Here is a 13,077-nt window from a genome sequence, read left to right as displayed (position 1 = left end):
TCATCCTGCCCTTGGATGAGGTTTCATAAAAAATGCAAGGGCCACCTGGCCTATTCGCCTGCCCGCCAACCGTTAGGTTGGACAGGCAGCGAAAAATACAAATTAATTACTTGCTTAAGGGCCTTAATAGGCCTTATAATTGTCAGCGGGCGTGCTGCGAACTCTCGCGTGTGCCCGCCGACTGAAATATCGCGTGAGTGCACGATGACGTTGGGATGCTTGCCTGATGTCATCGCGCACTATTTTACTCCTGACTGGGTTGGGCGCGCGCCCATCTGTGAGACGTAAAATTCTGCCCCTTGTTAAAATGGACCCTACCTCAGCAAGCGGAACTTGTTATATTGCTTCATACCTTCCCTTATCTTGTTCACGTTCTTTTTAGACGAGCTATGGTGGGAGCTTGATAGCTGCCAATTGTGGGAGATTGATAACTTGTTAAATCTAATCGAGGACTTTTTAGCCTGCCGGAAAAACATGTTGGGATAGTTCCCAATTCTAGGCTCTATCTTACATGCATTAGGATACAGGCAGCAGAGCTTTTACAAGATGTGTAAGATAGGAGGTTGGTCAGGAAAGCATTGGAAGAGTTGAGTCTAGAGGCAATGAGGACATGGATGAGGTCTTTCAGCAGCAGAAGGGTGGCGACAGTTACAAAGTTAGAAGCAAGTAGTCTTAGTACTGGTGTGGATGCAAAGTTGGAAGCTCAGCTCAGAGTCAAATTAGATACCAGGGCTGTGAACTGTCTGGTTCAGGCTCGTGCGGTAACCAAGGAGAAAGATGGAGTTGGTGGCTATGAACCAGAGTTTTTAGCAGGGACCAAAGACAGTGGCTTCTCTCTTCCCAATAATTAGTTGAAAGAAATAGCTGCTCACCCAACTCTAAATATCAAACAAGCAGTCTAACTATCTGGAGACAGTGGAGTGGTCAAGATAAGTGGCGGTGAGCTAGAACTGGATGTTGTCAGTGTGGATGTGAAAACTGGCTTGGTGTTCTCCAGTGATGTTGTTGAGGGGCAGCATGTAGATGAGAAATAGGAAGGAGCCAAGAATAGATCCTTGGTGGTCTCCAGGCTGTGAGAGCTGGAAGAGAAACCACTGCAGGAACTTCTCTGGCTACAACTGAATAGATAGAACTTAAGTGAAAAATAAACCAAACTGAAAACTCAGTAGCCTAACAATGTTGAAGCGTGTCTAATACATACTTCCTGGCATTTGTCTTCCTGTGATATCAGAACTATATTGAACTATAATGCAATAAAATTGTCAGATGAAGCAATAATAAATTGAAAAGGAAAGCTCTCCTTGGATATTCTTCCGGCTTTGCTGCTATATCTGCCCTTGTGTTTTAAGTGTTGTCAGATTCAGTGCAGTGACAAATAAATCTTTCTTACAGGCTCCATACTTTTGGCCATCAAACTGCTGGGAGCCAGAAAACACAGACTATGGTAAGTACATCTCATTTCATTTATTGCAGTGCTGTAAAAAAAATGTAACACATCAGTCTGTTAACTCCTTGTACATTGTTTATCCAAGCACGAACAGAATAGAAATAGGGTGGTAAGCTTCCCACTGGCTAAATTATATTCTATTCATCTTGTCTAATTTTTGCTTTGCCAGTTGTTTCCTTTCCACGGGAGAGAGTGCGAACACAGTGTGACGTATCCTGCCTACCCCACCAGTAGTCTACATGAATTGAGTTTGATGGTTTCTGTGTGCCAAGACACATCTACCTGATAACGATTAATCTATATTTTTGGAGACCGGTCTCCCAACATGGAAAATCACTTGACAGGAGCACAGATCAGAGGATTGGGTTGGGTGACCCCCTCACCTGATTCACAGTGCTCCCAATATCCCACTTAATCAAATTACATTCATAAATTCCGGTACATCAAAAATTGGGAATGCAGCCTTCCCAGCCGCAGTCCCAACAAATGAGATTGTAGACCACCAGTCTCGAGAAATTTAGTGTCAAAAGTCAATTCCTCATACAACTTGAGATGAGGTCAATCTGACAGAAATTTTACAAAGCAGGATGAAGGAGGTTCATAGATATATCAGCAATTACTTCTATCATTCTGTTTTTTTTTCAGTATTGTATGGCTTCCAGTCTATGGGTGAAGGCGCAGTTGCTAATTATCTGGTATTATTTGGAACAGGCAGCCATTAAGATTAGTAGACATGATCTCATTTTAAAAACAAAATGAAGAATTTTGTGCCCAATAAGTTGAGAGATGCTAGAATTGGTCATTGGAATTGCAACACTTTCATATTCCATGTGGGCAGTGTCAATGCCCTAAACCCCCTAGCGCCATTTAACGTAAAATAAGATTACATTTACATTAACACTGTAGCATCGGTATAAAGTGGATTTGCTTTTCAGAGCTGTTTAAATATTACACTGTAAAGACAGAGCCAGGGCCTGACTAAACTCCAGAACAAAACAAAATGTAATTTCCTTCTCAGGACGTCTCACTTTGCTTTTCATATTGGACCTTGACTTTACATAACATTTACACAACATTTTTAGCTTAACCCCGCTCCCCACTCCCCTACCTATTCTTCTCCAACTTAACCTTAAGCACAGAAGAGCACCTTAAACTATTTTCAAAAAATACGCCATGTCACAAAAATATTTTTTCCAAATTTTAAGATTTAAATTCCCTTGTAAAGAATCTTAAAAATTGAAATGTGAAAGGCCCTCACTATTTACCAAAACCTGAACCTAATAACTGTATCCCCACCCCCTCCCCTCCCCTCCTCCTGTCATCCCCAGAAACTGGTATGCGTGCAGCATGATGCACATCGCCCAAGCCAATTAATGTCAATAGAGTCAACACACAATATTTGTACTGCCTGCTAATTATAATGGCCTGTGTGTGCAGCCAGCACTACCTACGCTGCTCATTGGCTGCATACCTATGCAGGTAGCCAATTTTGGAAGTCCATGCTATCACCCAGTAGCAATCACTGCCTCTTACAGGGGACGTCCATTCTTGCTGTAGACACAAGGAACAACTTGAGTAACAAATGGCGAAGGAGGGAGTAAGTGGGCACCAAGGTTTTCTGATGCTTCACTGAAGGCCTCACTGCAGGCAGCAGAGAGGAGGAGGAACATCCTTTATCCTCCAAGGGGAAGGAAGCCCTCCTGACAATTACTCCGGAGGCACTGGCAAGAGATTGCTGAGTATATCAGTGTCGGGAGTGTTGTACCAGAACATGTCTGCAATGTAGGAAAAAGTTCAATGATTTAACTAAAGTTGATATGGTAAGAAGACTGCTCAAATTCTTTCTGATCACAATCTCATTACTTACAACACTTGCTCTCTCCCACCATCTTGGACTGTCCTGCCAATCACTGCAGCACACTTAATTACATATCCTTCTCCTCATGCCCACACACTCAACACTAATGGAGATCTTACTTGTCCCCAAATCAATCACAGACTGTCAGCAATTCCACCATGACAGCCATATTCTCCAAAACCTCACAAGGTGCGGAATGGCACTAGGTGCATTGCTCATTTGGAGAGCTGGCGCAGGCATGATGGGCCAAGTGGCCTCCTGTAGTGTCACAATTCTGTGGTTCTGTGCGTCTCACAAGTACATTCCCCTCTTTCTTGCAGGCAAAGGTCACGCAAGAACAGGCACTAGCTTATTATCAGAGGAGGAAGACAATGTCTGCACACCCTGCCCCTACTTTTGAAGGGAACATCCTGCACATTGTCATGGGGGGAGGAAGTGGCCAAGGGCATTGCTAGAGGAGATGCTATGCAGTGTTTCTTAATAAAGAATCCTTTTTGGTTCTTCTTATTTTTCCCTCACCCCACATAATGTACATGATGACCTGTCAAGGCTATCAACATTTCGCTCTCCCTGTGCGCTCTCCGTCACAAACTTCCCCTGTCCCTCTCTTTCATACAAGCTTCTGAAAATGTCTGCACTGTTCAACCAGTAAGGGGAGAGGAACACATGTTCCAGAAAATGCACCATCATGTAATCTGATTGTCACAAGCACCAGACCAGATATTTGACACTAAATGGATGTTAGAGGCTAATTTAGAGAAGAGATGTGTGCGTGGTACTCACCGGGCATAAATGTGCAGGACCTAGGGTAGGAGGAGAGGACAACATAGGTGCCAGCTCACCGAAAACCATGGGTGCATCCTGGTGCTTGTCGGGACCCCTGTGTTCCAGTGATTCCTGTACTTGGACAGTATCCAGCCAAATCAAGTCGCACTACTCTGTATATTAATCAATTAAAGTTATCTTTAATGTTTTAACATTGTGGACAGCATTAAAACAGTTGACAGAAGCATAAAGGCAGTACCGAGGAATGTACGTGACTTGTAAACCTAAAGATGACAGCATCAAGACAGACGATTGATCTGCTCCATTGCAGCTCTTGAAGTTTTTTTTACTTCTTGCTCTAAGGCATCTTTCCTCTTGGCGAAGCTTCTAAAGGCTCCTCTGACGGCAATGCCAGACTCGCCACAGTGTCTCCTTTCTCTGTTGTTTCTGCTGGTTGAGGCATAAGTCAAAGTTATCTGAGATAAAATTTTTCCTCATCTCTGACCTAAAAGGGTGACCCCTAATTTTAAAACAGTCCCCCCCCCTAGTTCTGGACTCACCCACAAGAGGAAACAGCTTTTTCATGTCCACCTTGTCAATACTGTTCAGGATCTTATTTACTTTAGTCAAGTCTCCCCTCACTCTTCTAGACTCCAGTGGAAACAAGCCCAGTCTGTCTAACCTTTCCTCATATGATAACCTGCTCATTCCAGGTATCAATCTAATAAACCTCCTCTGAACCGCGTCCAACGCATTTACATCCTTCCTTAAATAAGGAAATCAAAACTGCACACAGTATTTAAGATGTCTCGCCAATGCCCTGTATAGGTAAATCATAACATCCTTACTTTTATGTTTAATTCCCCTCATAATAAAGGATAGCATTCCATTAGCCTTCTTAATTACTTACTGCACCTGCATACTAACTTTTTGTGACTCGTGTAGTAGAATAACTACATCCCGCTGCACCTCGGAAATCTGCAGCCGTTCTCCATTTAAGTAATACTCTGCTTTTTTATTCTTCCTGCCAAAGTGAACAACTTCACATGTTCCCACATTATCCTCCATTTGCCATATTTTTGCCCACTCACTCAACCTATCTATTTCCATTTGCAACCTCCTTCACAACCTACTTTCCTACCTATCTTTGTGTCATCTGCAAATTTAGCTACCATGTCTTCGCTCCCCTCATCTAAGTCATTGATGTAAATCATAAAAAGTTGAGGCCCAACAGAAACCCTGCAGGACTCCACTCGTCACATCCTGCCAGTCAGATAAAGGCCCATTTATGTGTACTCTCTGTTTTCTGCCAACCAGCCAATCTTCCATCCATGCTAATATGTTACCCCCTACACCATGAGCTTATATTTTCTTCAGTAACCTTTGATGTGGCACCTTATCAAATGCCTTCCGGAAATCCAAGTACAGTATGTCTACAGGCTCCCTTTTATCCACAGCGCATTTTACTCCTTCAAAAAACTCCAATAAATTGTTTAAACATGATTTCCCTTTCATAAAATCATGCTGATTCTTCCTGATTACCTTGAGTTTTTCGAAGTGCCCAGCTATAACCTCCTTAATGATCAATTTTAACTCATTCGCCACGACAAAAGCCAAGCTGACTGGCCTACAGGTTCCTGTTTTCTGCTGCCTTCTTTCTTGAATAGAGAGGCTATATTTGCTACTTTCCAGTCTGATGGAACCTCTTCAGAATCTAGTGAATTTTGGAAAATTAACACCAACGCGTCAACTACCTCATTAGGACCCTAAGATGAAGTCCACCAGGACCCGGACACTTGTCAGTTCGCAGTTCCATCAGTTTGCTCAGTACTGCTTCCCTAGTGATTGTAATTTCACCAAGTTCCTCTCTCTCTTCCACTTCTTGATTTACAGCTGTTACTGGAATGTTTTTTGTACCTTCTGTAGTGAAGACGGAAGCAAAATATTTGTTCATTTCTTCCGCCATTTCCTATTACCTACGATTAACTCTCCATTCTCACCCTCTAGAGGACCAACACTCTACTGACTCTTTTCCTTTTTAAGTACCTGTAGAAACTCATGTTATCCTTTATTACATTTCTAGCTAGCTTCCTCTCATACTCTAATTTCTTTCTCCTGATTAGCCTTTTAGTCATTCTCTGCCGTTCTTTATATTCTGACCAATCAACTGATCTGCCACTCATCTTTGCGCAGTTATATGCTTTCTCCTGAAGTTTGATGCTTTCCTTAACTTCTTTAGTTAACCACGGATCCCTCACCCTTCTAGTGACCCTTCTTTGAATTGCTTCCAATGCAGCTATATCCCTCCTTAAAGAAATACTGACTTTGAGAGGCCAGGTTCTCAAGAAGGCTGCTGGATATGATGAAATGTTAGATGCACTGGGCAGCCAACCAGGCAACCAAGTTTGTGCACAATGTTGCAGAGCATGAACAAGTTCAAAGCATTGTGGAGAACATGGAGACTATTCTGGGTTAACATGAGTCAGCCCCATCAACACCACAGCAGAACCTGCCATGATGGAGCATCTTAGGACAGTTTCCTTGGCAACACAAGCTTCTGCCATAGAAAACCGGGTGACTGCCATCTTGGCTTTGGGAGCCGCTACTCATCGGGACTTCCAGAGCATCACATTACTCTTGCACTCTGTTCTCCAGCAGAGCACTAGGAGTGCCCAGGCAGCGCTCAAGGGACAGTGCGCACCAGGATAAGTTAACAAGCACACAAGACAAGGACTAAGGTGTGCAGAAAGGTGGCCTTCTGGATTCGATGCTAGTGTATCTCTTCACAGTGAAGTGAGTACAATACCAATGGGCAGAATTTTACAGGGCCTCACCGGCCAGGCATGTTGCCTGTAAAATTACCCGGGTGGCCTTCCTGCCACCCTCCCAGCCACCCCTAACTTGTCTGTTTTATGCGGGGTGGGGGCTGCGGCAGACTAGGCTCAGTCCCAATTGAGGCCCTTAAGTGGCCAATTGATGTGCATTCTGACTGGAAATCTGTATTTTCCTCCTGGCGGCTGTACTGGGTGCTTAGTCTTCCCCTTAGTGCGAGAGAAAATAGAGTGTTGCATGGTCAAATTTCTACACCCGGATGTCCGAACCTGCTGAGAATGTCACTTCCCTAGTTGAACAGCTCTGCTGAGAAAGGACAGTTTCCTAGTGCACCTGAGGGTGTCAAAAACCTTTTAAAGATGGTAGAAGTATCAAAGGCTACCACCATCCCTACACGACAGACACCAAGTGAATCACCCCATTTCTAGGCTATTAAATTGAGGACGTTACAAATCATCCAAAGGTGACCTAACGAAACGAGAGGCCAGATGGCAAAGCCCTACAATTAGAGTGTTACAACAACTTGTGATTCTCGCTCCTACTGCCATGCAGATTTCTCATGGGCACAAAGCCAAATCTTGCCGTGCAACAGGTTGGTTTATAAATGCACTGCAGCACCCAGACACCATCCCTCCTTTATAATTTACGTCCATGTTAGCTTAACTCGCTAAGGAAATGAATTGAAGCCGCTCACTTTCAATATCAAATCTTGGGCTATATTCATTCGTTATAAAATATATGACACACCATTAAACATCACCCAATTTTTCCCTTGAAAGAAACAAGCTACTGAGCGCAGTTTTGTTTAATAGCATGATGAATGAAACTTATCTCGATCATTTTTTTTTGTGCAAAATCGTTCTGTACCCTGTTTAACACCAACCCCATCCCCAAAAACAGAAAAGATCAATTAAAATCATAGCTTTCTCTCTGATAAGCTTGACATGGTTTCCAGTGTCTTACATTGCATTCCTTCTGAATTAACAAATTACATAGACAAGACATAAATCTGCTTGAAATTATGACGTTTTGCGTTGGAATGGATGGAAACTTACAGAATTCATTCCTACCAAGCCTCTAGCTCTGCTGTGAAGTAGCTATAAATCATGACAGCAGGTTCACAGAGTCACAGAATCCCAGTGCAGAAGAGGCCTTTCGGCCCATCGAGTCTGCTCCGACACGTGAGAAACACCTGACCTACCTACCTAATCCCATTTACCAGCACTTGGCCCATAGCCTTGAATGTTATGACATGCCAAATGCTCATCCAGGTATAATTATAATTTTTTTTTTAAATATATACTTATTTGAATTCAAATCCACCATCTGCCCATGGTGGGATTTGAACTCTGGTCCCCAGAGTGTCTGAATACCAGTCCAGTGATAATACCACTGCTTCCCCTTAAATTCCACATCTGCTGTGGCAGGATTTGAACCCTGGTCCCCAGAAGATTAATCCTGGGTCTCTGGATTACTAGCCCAGTGACAATACCACTACACCATTGCCTCCCCCATAACAATTCTGATTTCACCATCTGCCATGGTGGGATTCAAACCCAGGACCCCACAGCATTACCCAAAGTCGCTGGAACACTAGCCCAGTGACAATACCACTATGCCACCACCTCCCCCATTGAACAGGCATACCAATAACTTCACTATTTTCCCTCTTTCCAAATATCACATCTTTTTCCTAAAAAAGGCATAATCCACCTCGTCTATATCGTCTTTAATCTCAGGGAGCCTGATCTTTAGTGAGCTTCCCTATTTCTATGTTTCCTTTCAGTCTTGCCCGTTCGTTGATGATGAGTTCATTCATTTCCTTACCGGATTGGTCAGCTGAGGCTGGCCTATCCACTTCTCAATCTGTTCCTGCAGTATTCAGGGCTTCTCTAATACAGCAAAGTCCCGCCGTTCGCGACTTCCTTGTTCACGAATCCACTTACCCGCGCTTTTTACTTTGTAGACAGCATTGCCAATCACGTGAGAAATTCTCGCTTATCCGTGGTTTCTTTTCTCTCTCTCTCTCTCTCTCATTTTTTTGGGGAGATGGCAGCCATGACAGAGCAGAAACTGAAATGGTTTCAGCTGAAGTGCAACCTGAACGAAGGGGCTAGCCCATAAATGTCATATTTGCTCGGTCCGAAGCTGCAATAAGGACTCTATTCAATTTTAAAACTTCACTGATGTATTGTACAGAAGCTCCCCCGTCTGTCCTTTACGGGTACTGCACCACATTTTATCTGGCGAATCCAGGTACAACACAAAAACAGAATTACCTGGAAAAACTCAGCAGGTCTGGCAGCATCTGCGGAGAAGAAAAGAGTTGACGTTTGACGAAGGGTCATGAGGACTCGAAACGTCAACTCTTTTCTTCTCCGCCGATGCTGCCAGACCTGCTGAGTTTTTCCAGGTAATTCTGTTTTTGTTTTGGATTTCCAGCATCCGCAGTTTTTTGTTTTTATCTTTGAGTCCAGGTACTGCCCTTGCGTGGCTGGAACCGATCTAATTGAATCCTGTTTAAAAACATGTTCCCCATTTGCGATTTCGCTGTTTGCAAGATATCGCGGGAACGTAACCCCCTGTGAATGGCGAGACTTTAGTGTAAAGGCAAAATACTGCGGATGCTGGAAATCTGAAACAAAAATAAAAATAGCTGGAAAAACTCGGCAGGTCTGCGGAGAGGAATACAGTTAACGTTTTGAGTCCGTATGACTCTTCATCAGAACTGAGGAAATATAGAAATGTGGTGAAATATAAGCTGTTTGAGGGGGTGGGACAGGTAGAGCTGGATCGGGGGCCAGTGATAGGTGGAGGCAAAGAAGAGATTGCCAAAGATGTCATAAACAAAAGGACAAAGGGGTGTTGACGGTGGTGATATTAGCTAAGGAATGTGCTAATGATGACATTAAGGGTAGAAAGCAGGACGAGCAAGTGACAGATAGCCCTAGTGGGGGTGGGGTGGGGAGGAAGGGATCAAAATAGTCTAAAAGTGTATATACTACTTTTAGTGTATATATACGTTGAGGATTTCTTTAGGAGGAAGTTCATGTGGAGACACGATGGCCGGGATTTTCCAGTCCCACAAGCCGCTGGACCGGAAATTCCCACCCACTTTTTGCTGGTCCGTCCAATTTCCTGTCCTGCCCGTGATGATTCCCGCAGTGGACGGAACCGGAAAATCCCGGCTGACATCTCTATCAGCTTCCTGCATGAGTTCCGACTGGATGCACGCCAGTGAATGATTGAAGACATTGATGTTCCCAGTTCCAGCATCTAATATCACGCTGTTGGAAATAAAACAAAACCTCCCCATTTGGAATCTATCCTAGATTTTAAATACTGGTGAAATAGCACACTGTCCGATTTGCTGGGCTAATTCCTTTCTACAGTCCTGCCAGATTGTTTGTTACTTAAGTAGCCAAAATTAAGAAATTTCTCGGGGTCAATCTGCCAACTTGCCCAGAGCCAAATGCAACTTAATTTTGGAACATATTGCCTGTCTGTATATTGACTAATTAGGACTCTTGTTAAGACATGGACCGCTGAACCTTCCCTAGATACCTACTTCAATTTATTCCATACAATTAGTCAGAAGAATATGACCCACCCCGGCCCCCCTCTGATCTTTGGGTCCATTTAATCAAAGTAAAAGCAACAGCCTTTTTGTACTTGAATCACAATCAATTCTTCACTTCCATCCTGCACCAAATTCTTATCCCACTTATTGCCCGTACACATTGCCGGGATTTTCCGTGCCCACCGGCATCGGGCGTGTTCGGTGGCGTGAGCGAACATTGTGGCGCAATTGGTTTCATGATGGTGTGAAACCACTTCGCGACCATCCGCTCAGCCCGCCGATGGTGGGCCGTATTCCCCGCCATCAGATGGTGGTAACCTCATTGTAATACATCAGCATATCATAGACCAGCCCACCGGAATCATCCCCCACCCCCCCCGCCGCTGGATCGTCCGTCCACGTCAGCGGGAAAACACGCCGACGGGTTTCACAACAACACATAAGCGACGTGCACTTGGCGAGCTGCACTTCGCTCGGGACTTCAAGATTTGTTTGCCTAGCTTGCTTCAGGCAGCATTCGCAGTCATCAGCGCCGGGCTTCACAGACAGCACCACATCACTTTTAGGGGGACTCACGGGTAGGTCTCTACCTACTAGATCAGCCATATGTGGGTGGCTTTTCAACGGCTGCGGGGCTAGGTCTTGCTTGGCGAAAGGGGAGAAGTGGCCTCAGGCAAGGGAAGAGACTGCGGGACGAGGGCTCTGCTGGGGAAGGAGGGTATCCCAGGGTGTGAGAATGGGGGCACATGTTGATTTGTGCAAGTGACCTCAAGATAGTGAGGGCTGAGGGGGCAGTTTCCAGAGGAGATGAGGCCAGATGATCATGTGAGGGTGTGTTTGTGAGAATGGGTGGTAATGTCCCTTGAGCTGGCAGCCAGTGAGATGACAGTGAATGTGTGATGGGCTTGAGTGTGTGAATTTAGAGTGATGAGATGGTTGCCATACCCTGGCTGCATGGATGAGATTATACACCCTCTATCTGCATTGGATGGCCAACCTCTTCTGAGCAGCATTGGGACCGATCACCACTGTTATCGCCTACCAAGCCATAGTGGTAATGTTGCTGCTCCTCCTGCGGCCAGAGTGGGGGTAGAGGATATCACGGCGTCCAAAAGACGCTCGAGGGCTGTAGTCTTCTTGCCTTTCAGGGCCATGTTTTCTTTGCTGCGGTCCTGGGCTAGAAGCACTGAGCGTGGCTGTATTTTAAATGTGGTGCCCAGCGTGATGAAGCTGCGAGGTGATGGTGTGACAGACGAATGAGGGCCTGCCAGCCATGGAAACGGCATGTTTCCCAGGAATTAATAATTAATGTGGTGGGTTTGGGGCGATACAGTGTGAAAACCCACCATCGTGGCCGGCGTGTAAAATGTAATTTTAACCACCCGTTACTGCACTTAGTGCAAATCTGGGACGATTCCGCCCATTCTCACACCTCCCCCATTCTTAGCTAGGTCTTCTGCCAAAGAGCATTATCACACCTAATCCCACTAACTGATGCAGGACCCCCTCCCCTTTCAGTGGGGTAACCCAGCTTCTGACATTTGTCACATAATTCATGTCATACGCCATGAAAATTATTTTGTAGGTTCATGAAGTTTGTCAGGAATTGAACTCTCTTGCAAATTGAATGCAATATCTTTGTTTAAGTGGGTAGGAAGGAGCAGGGATGTGCACCTTGTCCTCAGTGTTGGTAAAGTGCAAAGCCAACGAATTAAAATTTTGCTTGGAAAGGGAGAGGCTTAGGTATTCTAACAGCGTAGTTAATTACTTCAATCTCTTTTTCACCATCACAGCCATCTACCTGTGCAAGCGGACCATGCAGAATAAAGCAAGACTGGAACTTGCAGATTATGAAGCCGTAGGTATACTAATTTTATAATCAACGGCATACCATTGTAATACCATACTGTCATTTTGAAAGCTACAGCATGGATTCCAGTCAGTACTTGCACTAATCATATAGCAGTGATTAAAAAGCAGAAACCTGTTTTCTGTTTTAACATAAAACTATTCATTCTGCAGGAAAATTTGGCCAGGTTGCAAAGAGCATTTGCACGAAAATGGGAGTTCATCTTTTTGCAAGCAGAGGCTCAAGTAAAGTACGTAACTAATAACTTTACGCATGTATAAATTGAGAAACCATTAGGACAGAACTGAACTTTTTCTTTCTGTATATGTGTGGAGCTGATCGCTCATGGCGTTGCTTATAGCTGATCAGGATCTGGAGCATGATTGTAATACTTAGCTGCTAATCAGGTCTGCGACCAGTTACTCGTTGAGCGGGATTCCTCTCCGCACATTCTGAACTTAATTACAGCCTAATTTGTTGTTTTAGAACAAGTCTCTAGATTGGCAGGTTCTTAATTCCTTTCCCTTTTATATTAAAAAAAACCGTAACATGAGATACCTGCCTTTTTCTTTTTAGGATTGTACGGTTGCAATTTATTGGTGAGTTATGCAAAGGGATATCTGGAAAATGATGGACACTTCCAAAACTTTATTGAAAAATATAATTTTAAAGCTGTTAATAAATCATTTTAGCACTGGCAAACAGCTGAGCTTGTGCTAGATGCTACATGAAATGAGCTCTTTCCT

General features: G+C 44.1%; 1 protein-coding gene across 1 annotated transcript in view; it reads left to right on the top strand.

The window, feature by feature from the left end:
• The window catches only part of LOC144693323 (regulator of G-protein signaling 6-like), a 190,987-nt gene that overhangs the window by 98,750 nt on the left and 79,160 nt on the right, over nucleotides 1-13,077 (top strand). The window contains exons 4-6 of the mRNA XM_078563120.1: nucleotides 1,393-1,444; nucleotides 12,276-12,340; nucleotides 12,505-12,581. Of these exons, the coding sequence (XP_078419246.1) occupies nucleotides 1,393-1,444; nucleotides 12,276-12,340; nucleotides 12,505-12,581 (194 nt within the window). The remainder of the gene's footprint in view (nucleotides 1-1,392; nucleotides 1,445-12,275; nucleotides 12,341-12,504; nucleotides 12,582-13,077) is intronic.

The sequence above is a fragment of the Cetorhinus maximus genome, chromosome 18 (assembly GCF_964194155.1).
Source record: "Cetorhinus maximus chromosome 18, sCetMax3.hap1.1, whole genome shotgun sequence".
Classification (NCBI taxonomy): domain Eukaryota; kingdom Metazoa; phylum Chordata; class Chondrichthyes; order Lamniformes; family Cetorhinidae; genus Cetorhinus; species Cetorhinus maximus.
The sequence above is the reverse complement of the archived record's forward strand: the minus strand, read 5'-3'. Positions and strand labels throughout refer to the sequence as shown.